The sequence below is a fragment of the Pleurodeles waltl genome, chromosome 10 (assembly GCF_031143425.1).
Source record: "Pleurodeles waltl isolate 20211129_DDA chromosome 10, aPleWal1.hap1.20221129, whole genome shotgun sequence".
Lineage (NCBI taxonomy): Eukaryota > Metazoa > Chordata > Amphibia > Caudata > Salamandridae > Pleurodeles > Pleurodeles waltl.
Window position 1 is genome coordinate 5,311,538 of NC_090449.1, and position 21,363 is coordinate 5,332,900.

Here is a 21,363-nt window from a genome sequence, read left to right on the forward strand (position 1 = left end):
AACCCAGATACGGCAACAAGGCAGTAGTCGTGTTCAAGTGGAACATTAGTTGAGATGGAGACTGATCCATCAAGAGGATGTCTTCTAGGTAGATTATTGGCCTGATCCCCTGCGTTCTAAGGATCTCGACCACAGGTTTGAGGAGTTTCGTGAAGCAACATGGTGCTGACGAAAGTCCAAACGGGAGAGATCTGAACTCGAAAACCTGCTGTCTCGAGATGAATTAAGGAATCGGCAGTGGGGCGGGAAGATCGCAACCGTAAGGTATGCGTCCTTGAGGTCCAGGCGTACCATCCAGTAACCCTGCAGAAAGAGGTCCCCGAGGAGGTGAATGCCCTCCATCTTGAAATGTTGGTATATCACCCACTCGTTAAACTCACGTAAGTTTATGACCGGGTGAAAGACCTTGTCCTTCTTTTCCACTAGGAAGAGATTGCTCATACAGGCCTGAGGGTGCAATACTGACTTACGAATGGCTCCTTTCCTGAGTAGCTCCTGTACCTCTGAATTGATCAGAGCCATGTCTGTTTTTTAAAAGAAGAGCGGTTTAGTTCCTAGAAACTCTTTGTGGAAACCTTCCACGGTCTGTAGAACCCAGGAGTCTAATATAATCCTCGCCCATTTGTGCACAAACAACCTCAACCTCCCCCCCAGATCTTGAGGGGAAGAAAGGGTAATGCTTACCATTAACTCCTTCAGGGACGTTCGCCCCGCTATGGGTGTTGCGGTTGTTTCTGTTCTTTCCCCTTCCCCCGTTGGGGAAGAATGCTCCTTGCGGCCGTCGTGCCATCCATTATTTCTTCTTGCCACACCTCCGCTGGGGCCTTGGAAGTTGGAGTGGCCAGAGGACCGTCCCCAGCCTCTTCTGGACCCCCTTCCCCCTGAAAGCCTTTCCAGGGCAGATTTTTTTGATCGAGGTCTGCCCCTTGTCCAGAGCAGGTGGCTTCGAATTTCCTCAGCTCCTTCACAAAGGGATCACCAGACAAGTTGCCCTGTGCGATCGCCCCTGCTTTGGAGTTGGAGAGCTCCCCCAGCTTAGGGTCGATTTTTATCAGCAGGGAGCAGCGCCTCTCCATGGAGAGGGCACAATTGACGCTACCCAAAAGGCACACCGCCCTCTGAGCCCAGCCTGCTACTATATCGGTGGGAAGAGGTTTGCCCGTCTGTTTAGACTGCTCTACCAGTTGGATGATTTGGGTGAGGGGCCACAGGATGTCCAGGAGCTTAGGTTCCCTGAGTCTGTAATCTGTGATTCTAGGCTATATCAAGCCCAAATATATAGGATAGCTGTGCCTCTGGGTAGAGAAGGCTATGCCCCTGGCAGATCATGAGTGCCCCAGTTACAGGTCAAGCCATTACACCAGGTAATAAAGGATTGGTAATTGAAACAGACTTCTGTCAGCCACAGTAAGTTCAGTGATGCCTCTTCCTGCTCTATCATCACTGGTCCTTGGGCATGGGATGTTACTTTTAGCCATGAGATGTTAGGGTGAAAGGTTGCATGACGTCTTCTCAGGCACAGAAGGCATCCAGTGTAAACTTTGCTACAGCCTCAGTCAATCAGGTAGTATTTCTACAGCGCGACTTGTCATCCGCAAGGGTTTCCAGGTGCTTTGCTGGGGGTCTCATTGAAAGAGCCAGGTCGTTAGCCCCTGAAGTCTGTCAGCGAGGGTGAGGTGCAAAGCTGGAGGGGGTTCCAAGCTTTTGCGACGAGATGGGAGAAGGAGTGTCCTTCGGTGCAGCAGTGGTGTTCTCGAGCAATCTGTGCGGGGGCAAGTTGCGTGAAGCGGAGGTTCCATCAAGGGGTGGTGGAAGTGTAGCCGGTGGTTCAGGTAAGCAGGTCACGGGTTGTGGAGGGTTTTGTAGGCGTGGGTTGCATCAGGTTGGGATTCAGCCACTGACTGGCCCTTCGAGGGCAGGAGCCTGGTGCCGCAACTGCTGATGATGAGACGCAAGGTGAGAGAAAGACATGGTGAGTACCAGGGCCCTGCCAGAGCTTGGCCTCGTGCCACAAAACTCTTTCTAGTTATACACTATGGGCACATTTACTAACATTTTGTGTCATGTTTGCACCACTTTTGTGGCGAATTCATGACGCAAGATGCTGGTATTTACAAAGCCATGCAAGGGGCTATTTGCGCCGCCTTGTCTAGCTTTGTAAAGAAAACGTAATGCAGTAACTTGGGACGTGTTGCGTTACATTTCATTCTGGGAGGTGTTCCATGGGTGGAACTGGGGCATTCCACAAAGGCTTGTAAACCTGGGATTGTGTGAAATCATTACGTCTTTCAGATGATGGCGTAATGAGAAGAAAAGTATTTTTTCTCCTGATGCACACATAGAGGAAAATGTCTCGAGAGATTCATGTTGTGCAGGAAGGTATACCTTCCTGCACAAAAACAATTCTCCTTGCAACGCTGGCACCCTTGCGATAAATTAAATAGAAGTGCACAACACAATATTATTATGTCCAAGAAATATATCCAAGTTTGTTTATGCTTGTCTCCAGGATGGGAATGATAGAATGCGAGACGGCCTGTCCCTCGTTTTACAGTATGTCCTTTATTTATAAATCCACCATGGCAATGTGAAACTGCAACAAGATTATTATAAGGAAGTACTAATTACCTTGTTTCTAGTTTCGCAAGCAAAGCTTCTCAAGGATGGAGTGCCACAGTTTAGAACCCAATAAAGCAGCCTAGACATTTTTACTCAGGGAATTACTGCAAGTTTAAGATTGCTTCGTCGTAATGCAGGAGTCGGGGAATTTAGCTGTACCAGTGACTTTAAGTATAAAGGTCCCGAATAAGTCGAGGCTTTGTGCATGTAGCACAGCGCCTTGAACTGGGAGCGCTTAGCAGTGCAGATGCCGAAGGTGCTGGAAACATGCAGATTTTGGAGTGTGACTGAGAAGGTGGCTCCAGAGATCTGGACAATCTGAAGTCTCTTTGGTAAGGATTTTGTTAAACTGTGGGACGCTGAGTTTTGGTTGTAGTAGCCCCCCACTTTATGCCTGGAACGTGATGTTGTTTTGAACTGTAAATGTCCTGGGCCAGAGCTCTTTCCCCAAAACTGTACAGTGTATTGTCACTTCAGCCACCCTTGTAAGTGCCTAGTAAATGGTACCCCTGGTACCTAGGGCATGGGCACTGAAGAGGGACCCCAAGACCTGCAGCACCAATTGTGCCACTCTGAGCGGCCCCACACCAGCCTCATGCAGAATGCCATTGCAAGCGCATGACAAGGTGTGTTTAAAAGTTGCAAACTCGACATGGCACTCCCCAAGAGTGCTCTGTCCATTAACACTGCATGCACTATAGGTAAGTCATCCCTCTGGCAGGTCTTACAGCCCTAAGGCAGGGTGCACTATAATGCATTTGAGGTCATAGTTGCATACGCAAATTTGCCCTTACTGTCTCTTTACAAAACCTTAAGGCATAGTAAGTGTACAGGGAGGCCATAGCAAATACATGTGCTGGACACTGGTCATTACAAGTTTCCCAGCTACATGATGGCCGCTCTGAACTCTGGGTTGTTTGCTAATAAACAACTCAGAGTAATAAACCCTCACTGGTAGCAGTGTTAGATTTATTATAGGTTGTACCCAGGGGCCACCTTAGAGGTGCCCCTGCAAAACCTAATCCACCCTGGCATGGTTGCTCGCTGGTCCTAACCAGCGTGCCACCCCCTGACACAATTCTGGATCCCTGGGGTGAGAGCTCCTCCTCTCTGGGAGCAGAAGGCAAAGCCTTTCCTGGGCGTAGGTGTCACACCTCCTCCCCCAGGAATGTGCCCTGCTCTGGCTGGAAGCTTCAAAGACTATGCCCCCTTTGAACCACCGCTCCAGGCATTTGTTGCTAGCGGCAGATGGCCATCCTCCATCCCAGGCTCCACTTGTGGCAGGAGGAATGGTGGGAAGCCTATCAAAGGATATAGGGAGTGACCACACTCAGCCTGCACCACCTCTCAGGTGTGGCAGGCGAAGTGACCTCTCCATTTAATTTTCCTCCATCTTGGATGACAGGTAAATAGCCAACCAGGGTTAGCGATGAGACCGCTTCCCACAGGAAGTGGTCACATAGTGGGTGTAGTCAACTCAGGACTCTCCGAGGACCAGAAACCAGCACCAGTTGAGGGACTTCAAGACACCCAAGAACCACCCCAAAGGGTGTCACGGCTGACCTGTAATCCATCCTCAAAGTGACCTGCACCTGGCTCCAAAGGCTTCTTGGCGCACAACCCTTGGCTGACCTTCCTGCTCTGCACCTGGCCTCCCTGGCCCCTGCATCGGACAACCAGCTATGCTCTAGGATAACCCCTTGCGACCTCGACCTTCCAAGGGGACCCACCGGTCTTACCTTTAAGTCCTCCTGTGCACTGTTGGTTTCCAAGTGGGCCCCTTCTCCGTGGCACACTAGCTCCAAGAATTTTTAGCCGCTGCTCCTGCTTGACCCGGGAACCACCTGAACGTCTCCGGCTGACCGACAGGACATCTCGATGTCCTGGACCTAAAAACAGAAGGTGACACGTGTGAGAGCATTGCCTGATTTTATATGTTATTTAAAAAAATTCTCCCATTGACTTCTATGATGCTTAATTACGCACGAAAACTCTATTTTTGCTAAACTTTGAAAAATCATAACCTAAAAAGTACTTACCCAATTTTAATGATCCTGGCCTTAAAAATTGTATAAAAATCTGAAGAACTTTTGTCAATTGGTCTTGGGTTATTCTTCCGAGTGTGTGTCCACAGTTATTGATACTGTGAGTACAACAAATGCTTAGCACGTCTCCAAGATTAGCCTAGCTGCTTGACCATTAGATGGTCTATTTTTTGCCTCTGAAAACCAAGGTGGGGTTGCCCGGACTCTCTGCACGGTGTACATCATTTTTGCTTACTATATAGAGAGCAAGCCTCCTTCAAACACCAAGATAGAGACATTGCCATCATCAAGTCTAGAAACGACTACGGCCTCCACAGTTGCCTTTTGGGTGTAGGAAAGTAAAAAACAAAGGGGCAGATTTGTACTTTTTGACGCAAACCTGTGTTAGCGCAGGTTTGCGTCAAAAAGTATAGCGCCGGCTAGCACCATTCCATGATGCCGGCTGAGTGCCATATTTATGGAATGGCACTAGCCGCCGCTAAGGCCAGGGCCGGGGTGGCGTAGGGGGAACCGGGACTTGTGCGCCAAATGATGGCGCTACACTGTTTAGAGGTAAACAAATTGCCTCTAGGCAGTGTAGCAGCATTTTCTGGCGCACAAGCCCCATGGACATGGCTTCTGTCTTAGGAAAGACAGGAGCCATGGCCACCACCCCAATGGCGATGCCCGGGATGAGTGTCCCCTGGGCATGGCCATTGGGGCCAGCGCCGTGCAGGGGGCCCCAAGTCAGGGCCCTCGAGCGGTGTTTGGCAAAAAAAATAAAAATACTCACCCAGACTTATCTTGGATGGGTCCCCCATCCTTAGGTGACCTCCTGGTGTGGGTGGGTGGGGGTGTCCCTGGGGACAGGGAAGGGCACCTTTGGGCAATTTCCATGGTCTCCAACCATGGAAATCTGCTTACAGCTCCCCTTACACCTGCCCAGACCCATGCGTTAAATAATGGCGCTAAGCAAGCTTAGCGCCCTTATTTAAGGCCCTCACCTCCTTGTGCTGGATTTTAGCACAGGGAGGATAAATATGGCGCAAAGCTCATATCGTCCTTTTCTGAACGGGAGTGCCTACCTTGCATCTCATTGACGCAAGGTAGGTTTTCCCCTCCAGAAAACGACGTTAACTCGATTACTTTGGTGCTAGACGTGTCTAGCGCCAAAGTATAAATATGGAGTTAGGTTTGCAATGAATTAGCTTAAAAAAATGACGCTAATTCAGTGCAAACCAAGTATAACTATGGGCCAAAGTATCTTCCTCAAACATCTGAGAATGCCAAAGCACCAGACGACCGCCTCAAATATTTGCTGGTCCATAGTAAGCTTATCATCCAGCCAAGAGCGTTGACCATCTGACTGGCACTAGGACAAGACCCCTGTTTCCCCGGCCACCGGCGGGGGCCCCAAAGATGGGGTTGATTGCCAATGAGTAAAACTTCTATCTTGATACCATTTAGTTTTAGACAACAATTCCTTATCCAGCTCACACCCTTCACAGGACAAGTACACATTGCAGAGATCTGAAATGTGAATCAACACCAAGACCCCACGCATTCCAAAGTGTGGTGTGCGCAGGCAAAGTCTCCAAACCTCAGTCTTTTCTGCTGGGTGTAAACTATTCTTTAAACTCCTCTGTTTCTTTAAAGATGAACATGTCTCTTGTGTACATTTCCCCCTAACATTTCCGGGTTGTCCTGAATCAAAGTTACATGGTTTGACTTTAAATCTCATTTACTACTTTCCCTTGCATGAGGGGAAGTCACAATCCATCACTGGTTCCCTCTATGGCCTGCAAAGTTCCTTTACACATTGTACTCCCAGTTCTCTCCCTTTTCTGGGGGTTTGCTTTGATTTCTTAAAAGTGGGTGTTCTGCCCTGAACCCCTAGTTTGAGTTGCTTTGTCATCACTTGTATTTCATCCTCCCTTTGTTTTGAGTGGTTTACACATCGCACTCCTCGTCCCTGTCCTTTGTCTGACACTCCTGGTTCACTCACTCCTTGCTCTTTATATCCGTAGGAAAGTCTGCACTTTCAGGCATGGTTACCCCCACTTTGTGCCTGCTATCAGTGTGCTTAGACTGTTTTCACTGGGATCCTGCTAACCAGGACCCCAGTGACTGTGCGCTCTCCCTCTAAATTTGGTTGCTGAGGACGTAGCACAACCCACCATTGACATACTGATGCCTCTGTGTAAGTCCCTAGTATATGGTACGTAGGTACCCAGGGCATTGGGGCACCTGCGTTTCCCGATGGGCTGCAGCATGTATTATGCCACCCATGGGAGCCCTTGCAAAATGTGTCTGCAGGCCTGCCACTGCAGCCTGCGTGAAAGGTTGCATGCACCCTTTCACCACAGGTCACTGCGCAAAGTCACTCTAAGTCACCCCTGTGGTAGCCCCTACTAGCACAAAGGGTAGGGTGCAGGTACCTGTGTGTGAGTGCACCCCGGCATGAGCAGAGATGCCCCTAAAAACTCAAACTCTGGACTTTGTAAATGCAGGAAGACATTTTACCCGTGTACTGGTCACAAGTCACTATATCCAGCTACATTATGGTAACTCTGAGCCTGGGCATGTTTGTATCGAACATGTCAGAATTGCTAGGGCGCCTGGTCCTTTGTAAGTAAACTTACAAGGGGACGCGCATAGGCCGATGAACCTTTTGGATCGCATGGAATATCCTAGCTATGTAGTGACTAATGGGATCAAACAATCAGCACAACCAACCTCTAATATTAAACAAAAACAATTATAACCATCAATTCATGAATAACCACAACTCCACAAAGCGTTTTTACTATTTTTATTTCCCTGTTAGTTACAATACTAAGAGATCAATAAGATGAAACTTTTTTCAGTCTACTCAAAATTAATTCATCAAATGAACACCAATGCATCATCTAATTAAAACTTGAGAAATCATATACTCAAATGCTTCACCATAAGCCAATAATAATGAATACAAAGCATCAATAACAGAGTTCAGCAAGTAGTTTGTCAGTCATTTGTCACTGTCAGCGTCACCCCTAGGAAGCCTGCCTAACCAAGATTAGCATTAGCATGTGCGGCTTCATGCAAACAATTTAGAAAACATGAATTTGGAAAAACTTTTTTCTACAAGGAAATCTATAAAAACAGCGCAATTGGTACCTAGAAGAAAAGGCACAAGTTAGTCAGTCACATTGTCATAGCTACCTATCCACGGAATGGATCAGCATCAAAGTCAGTCTTCGTCTTCAGGTCATCAGCGGATCAGCAACGCATCTGGTTCTCAGAGTGTGAGCCCAATGACAGAATCTCGAACAGCGTCTCCTGACGTCACCAATGCTCCCCCCACATCTGAAGTTTTAGCCCCTTGTCATGACTTTTTATTAGGGTCTCCCAGTCCATCCCCCTAATTTCCAATTGGTCAGTCAGTCAGCAGATATGACTTTAACCTATAACATTAATTTACCAAATCTATACATTTTAATAACAGTCATTTCACAGCACGCGGATTGGTCCACTGTACGATGTCCTCATCATCCGGCTCTTCAGGTATCGAAAATGGTGCATGTTCCTCTTCAGTCAGTGCTTCCATTGTTCAAGTCCTGGGAAAGTACATTTAGCCTACTCTGCACATAATTGTATCAAATTGTCTTCATCATCTCCTGTCCGCCGGTACATCGCAGAAAATTCTAGCTAAGCAACTTTAACATTGAGCGGGTCAGGGTCAGGCTGTGCTTCAACTTCTTTGCAGCGCGTTAGTATTTCGGCTGTTCTTGTGAGGCCTGGAAAAGCTAGGCCTTAACCTCGGCTACGTTAACTTCTATAAATTAATATAAACACAGGTGTTTCATCATAATATGACATATTACTGCATTATTCTTTCACAGTTTCATGACTTCACACATCCCGTAATTATTTTACATGGCTTGGGAGGGGTAGCCTCCCCAAGCCACCGGTATGCTTTGAAGGGCACTTTTTGTGCCCTCCTTCCATAAACTGGTTTGCACCAGTCCAGGGACTCCCGGTACCTGCTCTGGCGCAAAACTGAAAGAAGAAATGGGAGTGACCACTCCCCTGTCCATCACCACCCTAGGAGTGGTGCCCAGAGCTCCTCCAGGTGGCTACTTGATTCTGCCATCTTGAATCCAAGGTGGGCAGAGGCTCCTGGCAGCATCCGAGTGGCCACCTCAGGAAGGTGACGTCACAGCCCCCTCCTGATGGGTGGTCATCCTGCTAGGTGACCAATCCCCCTTCGTGGGCTATTTAGGGTCTCCCTCTTGGGTGGGTCCTCAGATTCAATGTGCAAGATTCCAGCAGGACTCCTCTGCATCGTTTACTTCATCTTCTGGCAACTGGGGCTGCAACTGGACCCTCCAGGAACCGACAATCTGCAACTTCAGTGATGACTCCACTCTGCAATATTGTTTCTCCAGTTCCTTCCAGCAACTGCAACATTCCCTCGGCTGTGCATCCTCTGAGGCTGACGAGTCTTTGGCCTGCACAAGAAGTAAAAAGGAATTTCCCTTGGAGTTAAGGAGTCACTCCCTTGCATCTCAAGGCACCAACTGCAAAGTCAACCCGCTGTGTGGATCTTCTGTCCTCCAGAGCTGCTCATTCTGCATCACAGGTGGTGGTCTGGAGTGGTCCCCTTGGTCCTTTCTACCAGCTGTCCTACTTGGGAGACGGTAAGCCCTTCCCTTTCCTTGCAGGAGAGTACCCATGTGCACCGTGACTCTTGCAGCTACCAAGGCTTGTTTGCTCCTCCTCCAAGGGATCTTCAGGCTCCGTGTAGCCCTAACCCACAGGACTCCTTCCTGCCAAGCACAGTATCCTGCCTGGTGCTCCATTGGTGTGGGACTCCTCTTCAGGTATACTGAGTGGGCCTCACCGAGACTCCTTTGGATGCTGCCAGTGGGTTACCTCCTCTTCTTGTGACTCTCCCAGCTGCAGAGGGTCACCCTGAACTCCCCTACTTGGATCAAGTCCCTGGACCTTGCTGGTCCTCAACAGCCTCGCAAACCTTCTTCTCTGTGTCTTGCATTTGCCAAGACCTGTCAGTGGTTTTCCAGCACCACCTACTGACTCTGTCTCAACTTCTAACGTGGGACTTCACTTGCATCACTTCTGGGACCTCTCTTCAGCTCCTGTGCTGCTGACCTTCTTCGTCCACCATTGACCTGGACCTGCATCCACAGAAGGGTGGGTAGTACCTCTTGCCACCACCAGACACTCCAACTTGAACTGGACTAGGTTCCCTTCCTTAGCAGGTCCTCTTCTGTCAGAATCCACCTTTGGGTTTTCCCAGTCTTGTCTGGGTCTTGCATAATCATTTTCCAAATTCCTCCTGTTGGTTTTGGGGAACACTAGGTACTTACCTCTGCTCTCCTGGTCGCTAGGCGGTCACTCTGGTACTCACCTCTTGGGGTTCCTAGTTCCTCCAGCTCCGTGGTACCGATTCCACTCCCTTGGATGGGGAACTCCCTTTCACATTCCACTTTTTTAGTATATGGTTTTCTCCCCCCAGGGCCCTCACTATTTGCTATTGCTTTTACCAATGCTTATTGCTTTCTGTTATTTACTGACTGCTAATGTGTATATAATAGTGTGTTTACGTACCTCCAGTTGGGGATTTGCCTATTCAGTATCCTAGCATTTGTATTACTATGATAAAGTACCTTTATTTTTGTACAACAGAGTGTTTTCTTTCATGTGTGTGAGTGCTGTGTGACTATAGTGGCATTGCATAAGCTTTGCATGTCTCCTAGATACATCTTGGCTGCTCATCCACACTTCATCTAGAGAGCCTGGCTTCTGGACACTGCCTACATTCACTAAGAGGGGATACCTGGGCCTGGTATAGGGTTTTAACACTATAGGTGCTTACCACACACCAGGCCACCTTCCTACAGTAACATCATCTGTCGGGTCATTTACTTTCTTCACTTTGTGAACTCTTGTTCCCCTTCTCTGATGCTTTATATTAACTTGTTTACTCCGTGTTTCCCTCCTCTGGTGGTTTATGTTAATTCGTTTACCCCTTGTGCCCCTTTTCTGATGGTTTATGTTAATTTCTTTACTCCTTGTTTCCCTCCTCTGGTGGTTTAGGTTAATTTGTTTATCCCTTGTGCCCCTTTTCTGATGGTTTATGTTAATTTGTTTACTCCTTGTTCCCCTTTCTTGGCAGTTTATGGTAATCCATTTACACCCTGTATCCTTACACTGCAACTTTCCTTGTTGCCCTCCCTCCTGTTGCACGTTCCTTTCCTTTCTTTGCATGTATCTCTGGTACACTGGCACTGTTCCCTCCTTTGGCTTACCTTGTACTTTGATTTATTTAGACAGTAAATACTGTTTGGTATTTTCCTAAAATGGAAAAAACAATCTAACGCAATCCATAGTGAATAAAATAAAATGAGAGTAACAAAGAAAGGAAAAAAATGAAGAAAAATTAAAAGGAAAACTGAGTAAGAATAAACAAATCCATTAAACATTTTAGAAATATGATACTTTTACATGTTTTCAAAGTTCTAGATGTACATTTGGACTTAGGGTTGTGTTGAATTATGTTAAAATGTAGGGTCAGTGTTGGGACAGGGTATTTGTTTAGGGCCAGTATTAGTTGAAGTGTAGGGTCTCAGGTCATGTTTATAGTTTGAGAACAGACTGTCCTTAGGGTCGTGTTAAACACCACTGTTTAGGGTGGAGGTCAGAGGAGGGGGTGGCTCAGGGCCAGGCTTAGGTGCAGTGTAGGGTCTCAGGTCATGTTTATAGTTTGAATAAGGACTGACTTTAGGGTCATGTTAAACACCAGTGTTTAGGGGTGAGGCCTGGGGGTGTTTTAGGGTCAGGATTAGGTGAAGTGTAGGGTCTCGGATCATGCTTACAGTTTGAGTAAGGACTGTCCTTAGGGTCATGTTAAACACCAGTGTGTAAGGTTGAGGTCTGAGTAGGGGGTGTTTTAGGGTCAGGATTAGGTGAAGTGTAGGGTCTCAGGTCATGTTTATAGTTTGAGTACGTACTGTCTTTAGGGTCATGTTAAACACCAGTGTTTAGGGGTGATGTCAGAGGAGGGGGTGGCAGGGCCAGGATTAGGTGAAGTGTAGGGTCTCAGGTCATGTTTACAGTTTGAGTAAGGACTGTCCTTAGGGTCATGTTAAACCCCAGTGTGTAGGTTTGAGGTTTCAGGAGGGGGTGGTTTATGGTCAGGATTAGGTGTTGTGTAGTGCTCAGGTCATGTTTATAGTTTGAGTAAGGAATGTCCTAAGGGTCGTGTTAAACACCGGTGTTTATGTTTCATGTCTGGTGAGGGTCAGAGCTCTGATATTAATGCTCAGTTTTGGGATAGGTCAATGAAAGGGTGAGAGATAGGTGTGCTGGAAGGTTTTGGTTCTTCGTAGTTTCTTGATCAATGTCAGTGTATGCAAAATGCAGTGTTCTTCATAGTGATTTCTTCACAAATGTACTTCTTGATGTCTATGTTCTTGGGTATAGCATACATCTTTCCTGGTCGCCCTTCCTCATTGGGCAGTGTTTTACTTCTTCACACAGCGTGCTCACTGCTTCCCTCCCCTCATCAGCAGTTTACTTTCATCTTGTTGCATGGACGACCTACCACTTGCTCCTTCTCACTTTCCTGATACTTTCCTTTCCTCTCTTCACACCATGTATTACTTCTTCCTCCGCAGACTGCACCAGGTCTACTTCGATGCTCCCAAGTGTAATGGCAAAGGGTTTGATAAGGTTTTTCTGGTGGGCGACTACTCCTCTTCGGCCGAGTTCTTCGTCACCATCGCTGTCTTCTGTTTCCTCTACTCCCTCGCTGCCATGGCTATCTACTTATTCTTTGACACCAAATATCGGGAAAACAACAAGGGGCCGATGATTGTGAGTATAGCGTCTTCCTCATCTCCCACTCCTAGCTCTGGCCTGGAGACGTTCCAAACCATAGGACACTTTGTAGTGGTCTGCCCTCAATCCTCCATTCTTATCTGGGTTAGGCAACCACAAGCCTTGATACACCGCACAAGAGGGGTTCATTGGCTGTGTAGAGGTTAGGCTCCTTGAAGTCCCTCCTGAGAGACTCCAGATGATGTGACCTCCGGACTGCCCTTGGCTCCAAGGCTACTCGTGATTATGACCCTTCTAAATATTGACGTGAGCATCTTCTGAGCGAAGAGAGGGAAATGATGATACAGGAGTAACCTGCAGTCCTTGGGATGGATGCATGTGTGGGTGAGGAGGTTGGGCCAGTACAAGGCACTGAGAAGGGGGTGGACTGATAGTGAAAGCGTGACATGAACATTGATGGTGGAAGAGAGAACACCTCTGAGGATGGCTGGATTTGTAGATGTGAAAGGGGAGGAGAGGTGATGATAGGTCCATGGAGAAGAGTGAGTGATACAGATGGATGGCTTCACAGAGATGATTGGGGGATATCAGAGATTAGTGAATTTATCGAAGTGATACAATAGTTTGATGGATGGATCTATAGAACTGGGGAAGTGAGAGACGACATTATAAAGATGAGCAACTGGTAGAGCGTAGCAGTGAACGGATTTATGGAGATGGGGAGTGAGAGATGAGAGTCATGAGTGGTAAAATGGAGATGAGCAGGTCACAGAGGAGGAATAGATGAATTTATGGAGACAGGTGAGTAATAGTGGAGATATTGATAGATTTATGGAGCTGGGCAGGTGACAGAGGAAAAACTAATAGATTTATGAAGACGTGCAGGTGATGAAGGATATCCATGGTTTGATTTATAGAGACGTTTGTATGACAGAGGAGACGGATGGATATGTGGAGAGGGACAGGTGATGAAGGATATCCATGGGTTGATTTATTCAGAACTGTGTATGACAGAGGAGACGGATGGATATGTGGAGACCGACAGGTGATAAAGGATATCCATGGACTGATTTATTGAGAAGTGTGTATGACAGAGGAGACGGATGGATATGTGGATAGGGACAGGTGATAAAGAATATCCATGGATTGATTTATAGAGAAGTGTGTATGACAGAGGAGACGGATGGATATGTGGAGAGGGACAAGTGAAAAGGATATCCATGGATTGATTTATAGAGAAGTGTGTATGACAGAGGAGACTGATGGATATGTGGAGAGGGACAGGTGATGAAGGATATCCATGGATTGATTTATAGAGAAGTGTGTATGACAGAGGAGACGGATAGATATGTGGAGAGGGAGAGGTGATGAAGGATATCCATGGATTGATTTATAGAGAAGTGTGTATGACAGAGGAGACAGAGGGATAGGGACAGGTGATGAAGGATATCCATGGATTGATTTATTGAGAAGGGTACATGACCAAGGAGACTGATGGAGATATGGAGACGGACAGGTGATGAAGGATATCCATGGATTGATTTATAGAGAAATGTGTATGACAGAGGAGACGGATGGATATGTGGAGACCGACAGGTGATGAAGGATATCCATGGATTGATATATAGAGAAGTATGTATGACAGAGGAGACGGATGGATATGTGGAGACCGAAAGGTGATGAAGGAGATCCATGGATTGATTTATTGAGAAGTGTGTATGACAGATGAGACGGATGGATATGTGGAGAGGGACAGGTGATGAAGGATATCCATGGATTGATTTATAGAGAAGTGTGTATGACAGAGGAGACGGATGGATATGTGGAGACCGACAGGTGATGAAGGATATCCATGGATTAATTTATAGAGAAGTGTGTATGACAGAGGAGACGGATGGATATGTGGAGACCGACAGGTGATGAAGGATATCCATGGATTGATTTATAGAGAAGTGTGTATGACAGAGGAGAAGGATGGATATGTGGAGACCGACAGGTGATGAAGGATATTCATGGATTGAATTATAGAGAAGTGTGTATGACACTGGAGACCGGTGGATATGTGGAGAGGGACAGGTGATGAAGGATATCCATGGATTGATTTATAGGGAAGTGTGTATGATAGAGGAGACGGATGGATATGTGCAGAGGGACAGGTGATGAAGGATATCCATGGGTTGATTTATTGTGAACTGTGTATGACAGAGGAGACAGATGGATATATGGCTAGGGAGAGGTGATAAAGAATATCCATGGATTGATTTTTAGAGAAGTGTATATGACAGAGGAGACGGATGGATATGTGGAGACCGACAGGTGATGAAGGATATCCATGGATTGATTTATTGAGAAGTGTGTATGACAGAGGAGACGAATGGATATGTGGAGAGGGACAGGTGATGAAGGATATCCCTGGATTGATTTTTAGAGAAGTGTGTATGACAGAGGAGACGGATGGATATGTGGAGACCGACAGGTGATGAAGGATATTCATGGATTAATTTATAGAGAAGTGTGTATGACAGAGGAGATCGATGGATATGTGGAGACCGACAGGTGATGAAGGATATCCATGGATTGATTTATAGAGAAGTGTGTATGACAGAGGAGACGGATGGATATGTGGAGACCGACAGGTGATGAAGGAGATCCATGGATTGATTTATAGAGAAGTGTGTATGACAGAGGAGATGGATGGATATGTGGAGAGGGAGAGGTGATGAAGGATATCCATGGATTGATTTATATGGAAATGTGTAAGACAGAGGAGACGGGTGGATATGTGGAGAGCAACAGGTGATGAAGGATATCCATGGGTTGATGTATAGCGAAGTGTGTATGACAGAGGAGACGGATGCATATGTGGAGAGGCACAGGTGATGAAGGATATCCATGGATTGATTTGTAGAGAAGTGTGTATGACAGAGGAGACAGATGGATATATGGATAGGGAGAGGTGATAAAGAATATCCATGGATTGATTTTTAGAGAAGTGTATATGACAGAGGAGACGGATGGATATGTGGAGAGGGACAGGTGATGAAGGATATCCATGGATTGATTTATTGAGCAGTGTGTATGACAGAGGAGACGGATGGATATGTGGAGAGGGACAGGTGATGAAGGATATCCCTGGATTGATTTTTAGAGAAGTGTGTATGACAGAGGAGACGGATGGATATGTGGAGACCGACAGGTGATGAAGGATATTCATGGATTAATTTATAGAGAAGTGTGTATGACAGAGGAGATTGATGGATATGTGGAGACCGACAGGTGATGAAAGATATCCATGGATTGATTTATAGAGAAGTGTGTATGACAGAGGAGACGGATGGATATGTGGAGACTGACAGGTGATGAAGGAGATCCATGGATTGATTTATAGAGAAGTGTGTATGACAGAGGAGACGGATGGATATGTGGAGAGGGAGAGGTGATGAAGGAAATCCATGGATTGATTTATATGGAAATGTGTATGACAGAGGAGATGGGTGGATATGTGGAGAGCAACAGGTGATGAAGGATATCCATGGGTTGATGTATAGCGAAGTGTGTATGACAGAGGATACGGATGGATATGTGGAGAGGGAGAGGTGATGAAGGATATCCCTGGATTGATTTAAAGCGAAGTGTGTATGACGGAGGATACAGATGGAGATGTGGAGAGGTACAGGTGATGAAGGATATCCATGGATTGATTTATGGAGCAGTGTGTATGACAGAGGAGACGGATGGATATGTGGAGACGGGCAGGTGATGAAGGATATCCATGGATTGATTTATGGAGAGGGGTGCGTCACCGAGGAGACAGATGGATATGTGGAGACAAACAGGTGATGAAGGATATCCATGGATTGATTTATGGAGAAGTGTGTATGACAGAGGAGGCGGATGGATATGTGGAGACAGGCAGGTGATGAAGGATATCCATGGATTGAGTTATGGAGAGGGGTGCGTGACCGAGGAGACAGATGGATGTATGGACTCAGGAAGGTGATACAGGTAATGAATAAGAAGGGCAGTCGATGAAGCAGTAAGATGTACTTATGTCGATGGACGAGCACCAAAGGAGACGATTGGTAATGAGTGGAAAACCTAGCAGTGATTGAATGACGGAGAGGAACATGGTGTAGGCCCCTCAGTGGATTTCACTTCAAGGTTTGTTGGTGGAGTTCATGGGTGGTGATAGAATGATAGAGCGTGACATCTCGAAGACCAGTTTCTGGGGATGGGCTAAGCAGCCAGACATTGGCCGTCTCTTGCTGGTGCTAGGGACTGGTAACCCTATTTGCTCCTGACCAGCACCCTCCTACCTCCTGTAATCTATATGTGCCCGTTTCTGTTGCAGGATTGTATCGTCACAGCCGTCTTCGCCTTCATGTGGTTGGTGAGCTCCAGCGCTTGGGCCAAGGGCTTGTCTGATGTGAAGATGGCGACCGATCCGGATCAGGTGATCAGCTCTGTGCCGGCCTGCTCCAAAGAGGGGAACAAATGCCTGCCCCTCCATGACCCAGTCATGTCTGGGCTCAACACCTCCGTGGTGAGTCAGAGGAAAGCGTGCAGAAGAGGAAATGTGGGGGAAACAGAGTGGAATGTTAAGTGAAACATGGGCAACACTCAGCAGTGCAGAACCAGAAACCGCGGTGCACCCTGCACGGGGCAGGAATAGAGCAAGGCCGGAGTAGATGACACGGTAGGCTCAGTTGAGGGCAGAAACAGGAAACATGGTGGATGCAGCAGGGTGGAAATATAAAAACATAGTAGACACAGCAAAGCAGAAGTAAACAACATATTGGACAAAGGGCAAGTGGGACCAGAGAACATGGCATATATCAGGCAGAGCAAGAGTAGAAGAGACGGGCTTACAAAGGAGGGCTGTAGGAAGCTGGCTCTGTATATACTATATACAAATGATCTATAGTGTGCACAGAGTCCAGGGGTTCCCCAGAGGCTTAACAGAGGCAGTAATAGATCATTCTAATGCTCTATTTCTAGTAGTGTGTTTGAGAAGTAGGCTTATCAGAGGGTGGTGCAAAGAAACACACTGAAGGACTAACTCCGGGCCAACGGTTTTTATAAAGCAAAAATATATTTTGTTAATTTATTTCTAGAACCACAAGATTCAAGTTGCAGGTAAGTATATGAATAAATAAGTATTCAACATGTGTGTCAATACCACTTTGGATGGCATTGGCAAGTTATACAGTGTTTGAATAATGGCAATAATCTGTTTTAAAAGTTGACAGTGCAATTTTCAGAAACAGTTCCTGGGGAGAAGAAAAGTTAGTACGATTTTGAGGTAAGTACAAGACTTACAGTTCCAGTCTCCGGGGGTTAAGATGTCCACAGGTTGGGGTTCAAGTTAACCCCAAACACCCACCACCAGCAACACATGTCCGGCCGGGTGCAGAGGTCAAAGTTGAGGCAGATTTAACGTGGGCTTCTATGGAGGCTGGGGGCACTCAGAATCAGGCCTGCTTGCAGGTAAGTACCAGCGTCTTCGGAAGGCAGACCTGAGGGGCTTAGAGGAGCACAGCAGGGGCCACAGGTCAGCACAAAATACACCCCTTCAGCAGCAGAGTGGCGGCCAGGTGCAGGGTGCAAACACAGCGTCGGCTCCCAATGCTTTCTTATAGGGGGACCCTGGGGATCACTAGAATGCTGCAGGCTGGGTCCAGGGGTCGTTGCTGCACCAGAGTTCAGATTCCCCCAGGCCAGGGGGCTGCAGGTGCAGAGTACCTTTTGGGTGACAGGTATCTTCTTCATGTTCTGTTGCAGTCAGGGGGTCCTCTGGAGTAAGGCTGCAGGCATCGTCATGTTGGACAGGAGGGGACAACCCAGGGTGGGTACTTGCCCAGAATTGCTTCGGGACCACCTCTAGTCAGTTGTGCCAGCTGGACACGGGCCGTGGCCGTAGGGTGCAGAGTGGTCAGGCTCTGGAGTCCTTACATGGAGTTTCTTCTTGGACAAGGCCACTGTCCACAGGAGCTCTTAGTCCTCAGTGGTGCAGGAAGTCCTTCTGGGGCTTCTAGAAGGTTGCTGGTCTTGCAGGATGTGGCACTTTCTTTTTGTAGGAGCTGGAGACAGGCCGGTAGGGCTGGGGCCAAATCAGTTTGCATCTTCAGGCTTCTCTGAGGCTTCAGCTAAGTAATCCTTCTTCTTTTCTTCTTTCTTCTTGTGAGTTCACCAGGAATCTGATGAACTGGGTTCACGGAGGCCCTTACATCCTGGTTTAGGGGTGTAATCGGGTCAGAGGGCAGTTGCCACTGGCTACTGTCTCAGAGGGTGGCTACACCCTTCCTGTGTCCACTGCCTTTGGGGAGGGGGACACAACTCTAAACCTAGTGGTCCCTGTCCTCCAAACTAAGATGGAGAATTTAGCAGGGAGGGGGTAACCTTAGCTCTGGACACCTTAGGGGTGGTCTAGGTGGAGTGGTCACTCCTCCCTGGTTTCCCTAGTTTCCCTGCTGGACTTGCCACCAAAAGTGGGGCTTTTTCCAGGGGGCGGGCATCTCCTCTAGCTGGAGTGACCTTGGGCAGTGTAACAAGAGACTTGAGCTTTTGAGGCTCACCGCCAGGTGTTAGAGTTCCTGCAGGGAGAGGTGTGAATCACCTCCACCCAGTAAAGGCTTTGTTCCTGGTCACAGAGAGCACAAAGGCACTCACCCCATGTGGTCAAAAACCTGTCTGGAAGTGGCAGGCTGGCACAGACTAGTCATTCCTGCACAAGCAGTTTGGTTAACATACAGGGGGCATCTCTAACATGCCCTCTGGGTGCATTTTTCAATACATCCCTCACTGGCATCAGTGTGAGTTTATTGTACTGAGAAGTTTTAGGGAGGAGGAGGGAAGAAACGTAAAACATTGTGTATGTGCAGCAGGGCGGATATTTATACTTTTTGGTGCAAAACTGCACTAACGCAGTTTTGCATCAAAAAGTTTAGCACCAGCTTGCACCATTTTTGAATGCCAGCCAGCACCAAATTTAAGGAATTGTTCAAGGTGGCGCAAAGGGTGGGCAAGCTTAAAAAAAAAAATGACATTAGCTAGGTGGGGGTGGCGGTATGGGAGAAGGGGGATTTGCACCAAAAAATGATGTTAGGCTGGTTAGAGTAAAAAAAAAGACTCTAACCAGCCTAGCATCATTTTCTGACGCAAAACCATCCATACCACATGACTCCTTTCTTAGAAAAGACAGGAGTCATGCCCACCACCCCAATGGCCAGCACAGGGGACCAGGGTCCCCTGGGCATGGCCATTGCACCCAGTGCCATGTAGGGGGCCCATTTCAGGGCCCCCCAATGGCACTTTAAAATAAAAAATACTTACCTGTACTTACCAATACTTACCTGAAAAGGGGTCCCCCATCCTCCGTTGTCCCTCTGGTGTGGGTGGGGCCTGGGGAGGGCACCTGTGGGCTTGTTCCATGGTGTTCCACCATGGAAATAGTCCCACAGGTCCCTTAATACCTGCCCTGACCCAGGCGTTAGATAATGGTGCAAAGCAAGCTTTGCACCATTATTTCACCCCTCCTCCACCCGTGTGTGATTTTAGCAGGTGGGATAAATGTGGCACCAAGGTCATAGTCTTTTTTTGCACGGGAATGCCTAACTTGCATCTTATTGACGCAAGGTAGGTTTCCACGTCTAAAAAAGGACTTTAGCTCCATAACTTTGGCGCTAGACGGGTCCAGCACCAAAGTATAAATATGGAGTTTGTTTTGCACCAAATTTGCGTAAGAAAAAATGACGCAAATTAGACGCAAAACAAGTATAAATATGCCCCTGTGTACCTTGAGAAGGGCAGAAGCAGAAAACATTGTGTACCTGGAGCAGGACAGAAATAAAAGTCTTGTTGGACACAGAGTTACGACTTAAACCACAGGAGGGACATATGGCCGAACAGTTTGGCTTTTTAGAGTCATCAGATTTACTTGACTTGTCTGGCAGGTTCAATAGTGGCCACAGCACCAAGGCCCAGATTTCTCGTACTACCACACAGCACAACACAGCAAGGCACCTTGCTGGGCCACGTGAAAGGGAAAGGGAAGGAATGCCCCATATTTAACATTATAAGCGCAGTCCTGCCCTTTCCTTGCTCTCGACACTTCCAGCTGCCTGGCGACAGCACAGGCCCCCTTGCCTCATCGTGACAGGATGCCTGTGTTGTAGGCAGGATTGTTTTGTGCAGGAAGGAGCACCTTCCTGCACAAAAAAATGCTCAGAGACATTTTCCTCTTTCTGTGTGCGCTGCAGAATGCAGCAAATGACGGAAGAGGATAAAAAGAGGATAAAGAAAGACATTTCTTCTCATTACGCCTCCTCCGGGAGACATAGCATTTCGAGACATTCCCAAGGCTACCAATATTGGTAAATCTGGGAATGCGCCAAAATCCGTGGGAGAATACACGGGAACACATACCTTCCATCCATAACACGCCTCTGCAGAGTAATGTGAGGCGGCCATTTGTGCTCCATTGCTTTTCCCCAGATTTATCAAGCCATGAAGGGCCACACAAGGTGGCTTGCTTGATTCATCTGACTTTAATGTTGCATCATGCTTGCGCCCCCTTTCGTGGTGCAAATGTGATGCAACACTATGATAAACCTGGCCCTAAGTCTCTGTGCCTGGTGGCCCTTGGTGGCCTCAGGCTGAAGGGATGTTGTTGGGGTTGGAGGCCATCCAGCCAGGACTCACTGTTGCCCATCACCTTTTCGATGCCAGTGCTGAGCCATTGGCCAGTCTCCCCTGTGACTTCCGCTGTACCTCGTGATGTGTTTGTCACCTGCTGTTGATGCCCAGGTTATGACTCAGGTGTATTCAGGTATGTGTCACCAGGTAAACCTGTGGTGGCGTGGACGAGAGATTACTG

At 47.5% G+C, this 21,363-nt stretch overlaps 1 protein-coding gene across 1 annotated transcript in view; it reads left to right on the forward strand.

The window, feature by feature from the left end:
• Positions 1-21,363, forward strand: part of SYP (synaptophysin) — a 135,721-nt gene that overhangs the window by 62,984 nt on the left and 51,374 nt on the right. Inside the window, exons 4-5 of the mRNA XM_069209308.1 lie at positions 12,326-12,524; positions 16,840-17,031. Of these exons, the coding sequence (XP_069065409.1) occupies positions 12,326-12,524; positions 16,840-17,031 (391 nt within the window). The remainder of the gene's footprint in view (positions 1-12,325; positions 12,525-16,839; positions 17,032-21,363) is intronic.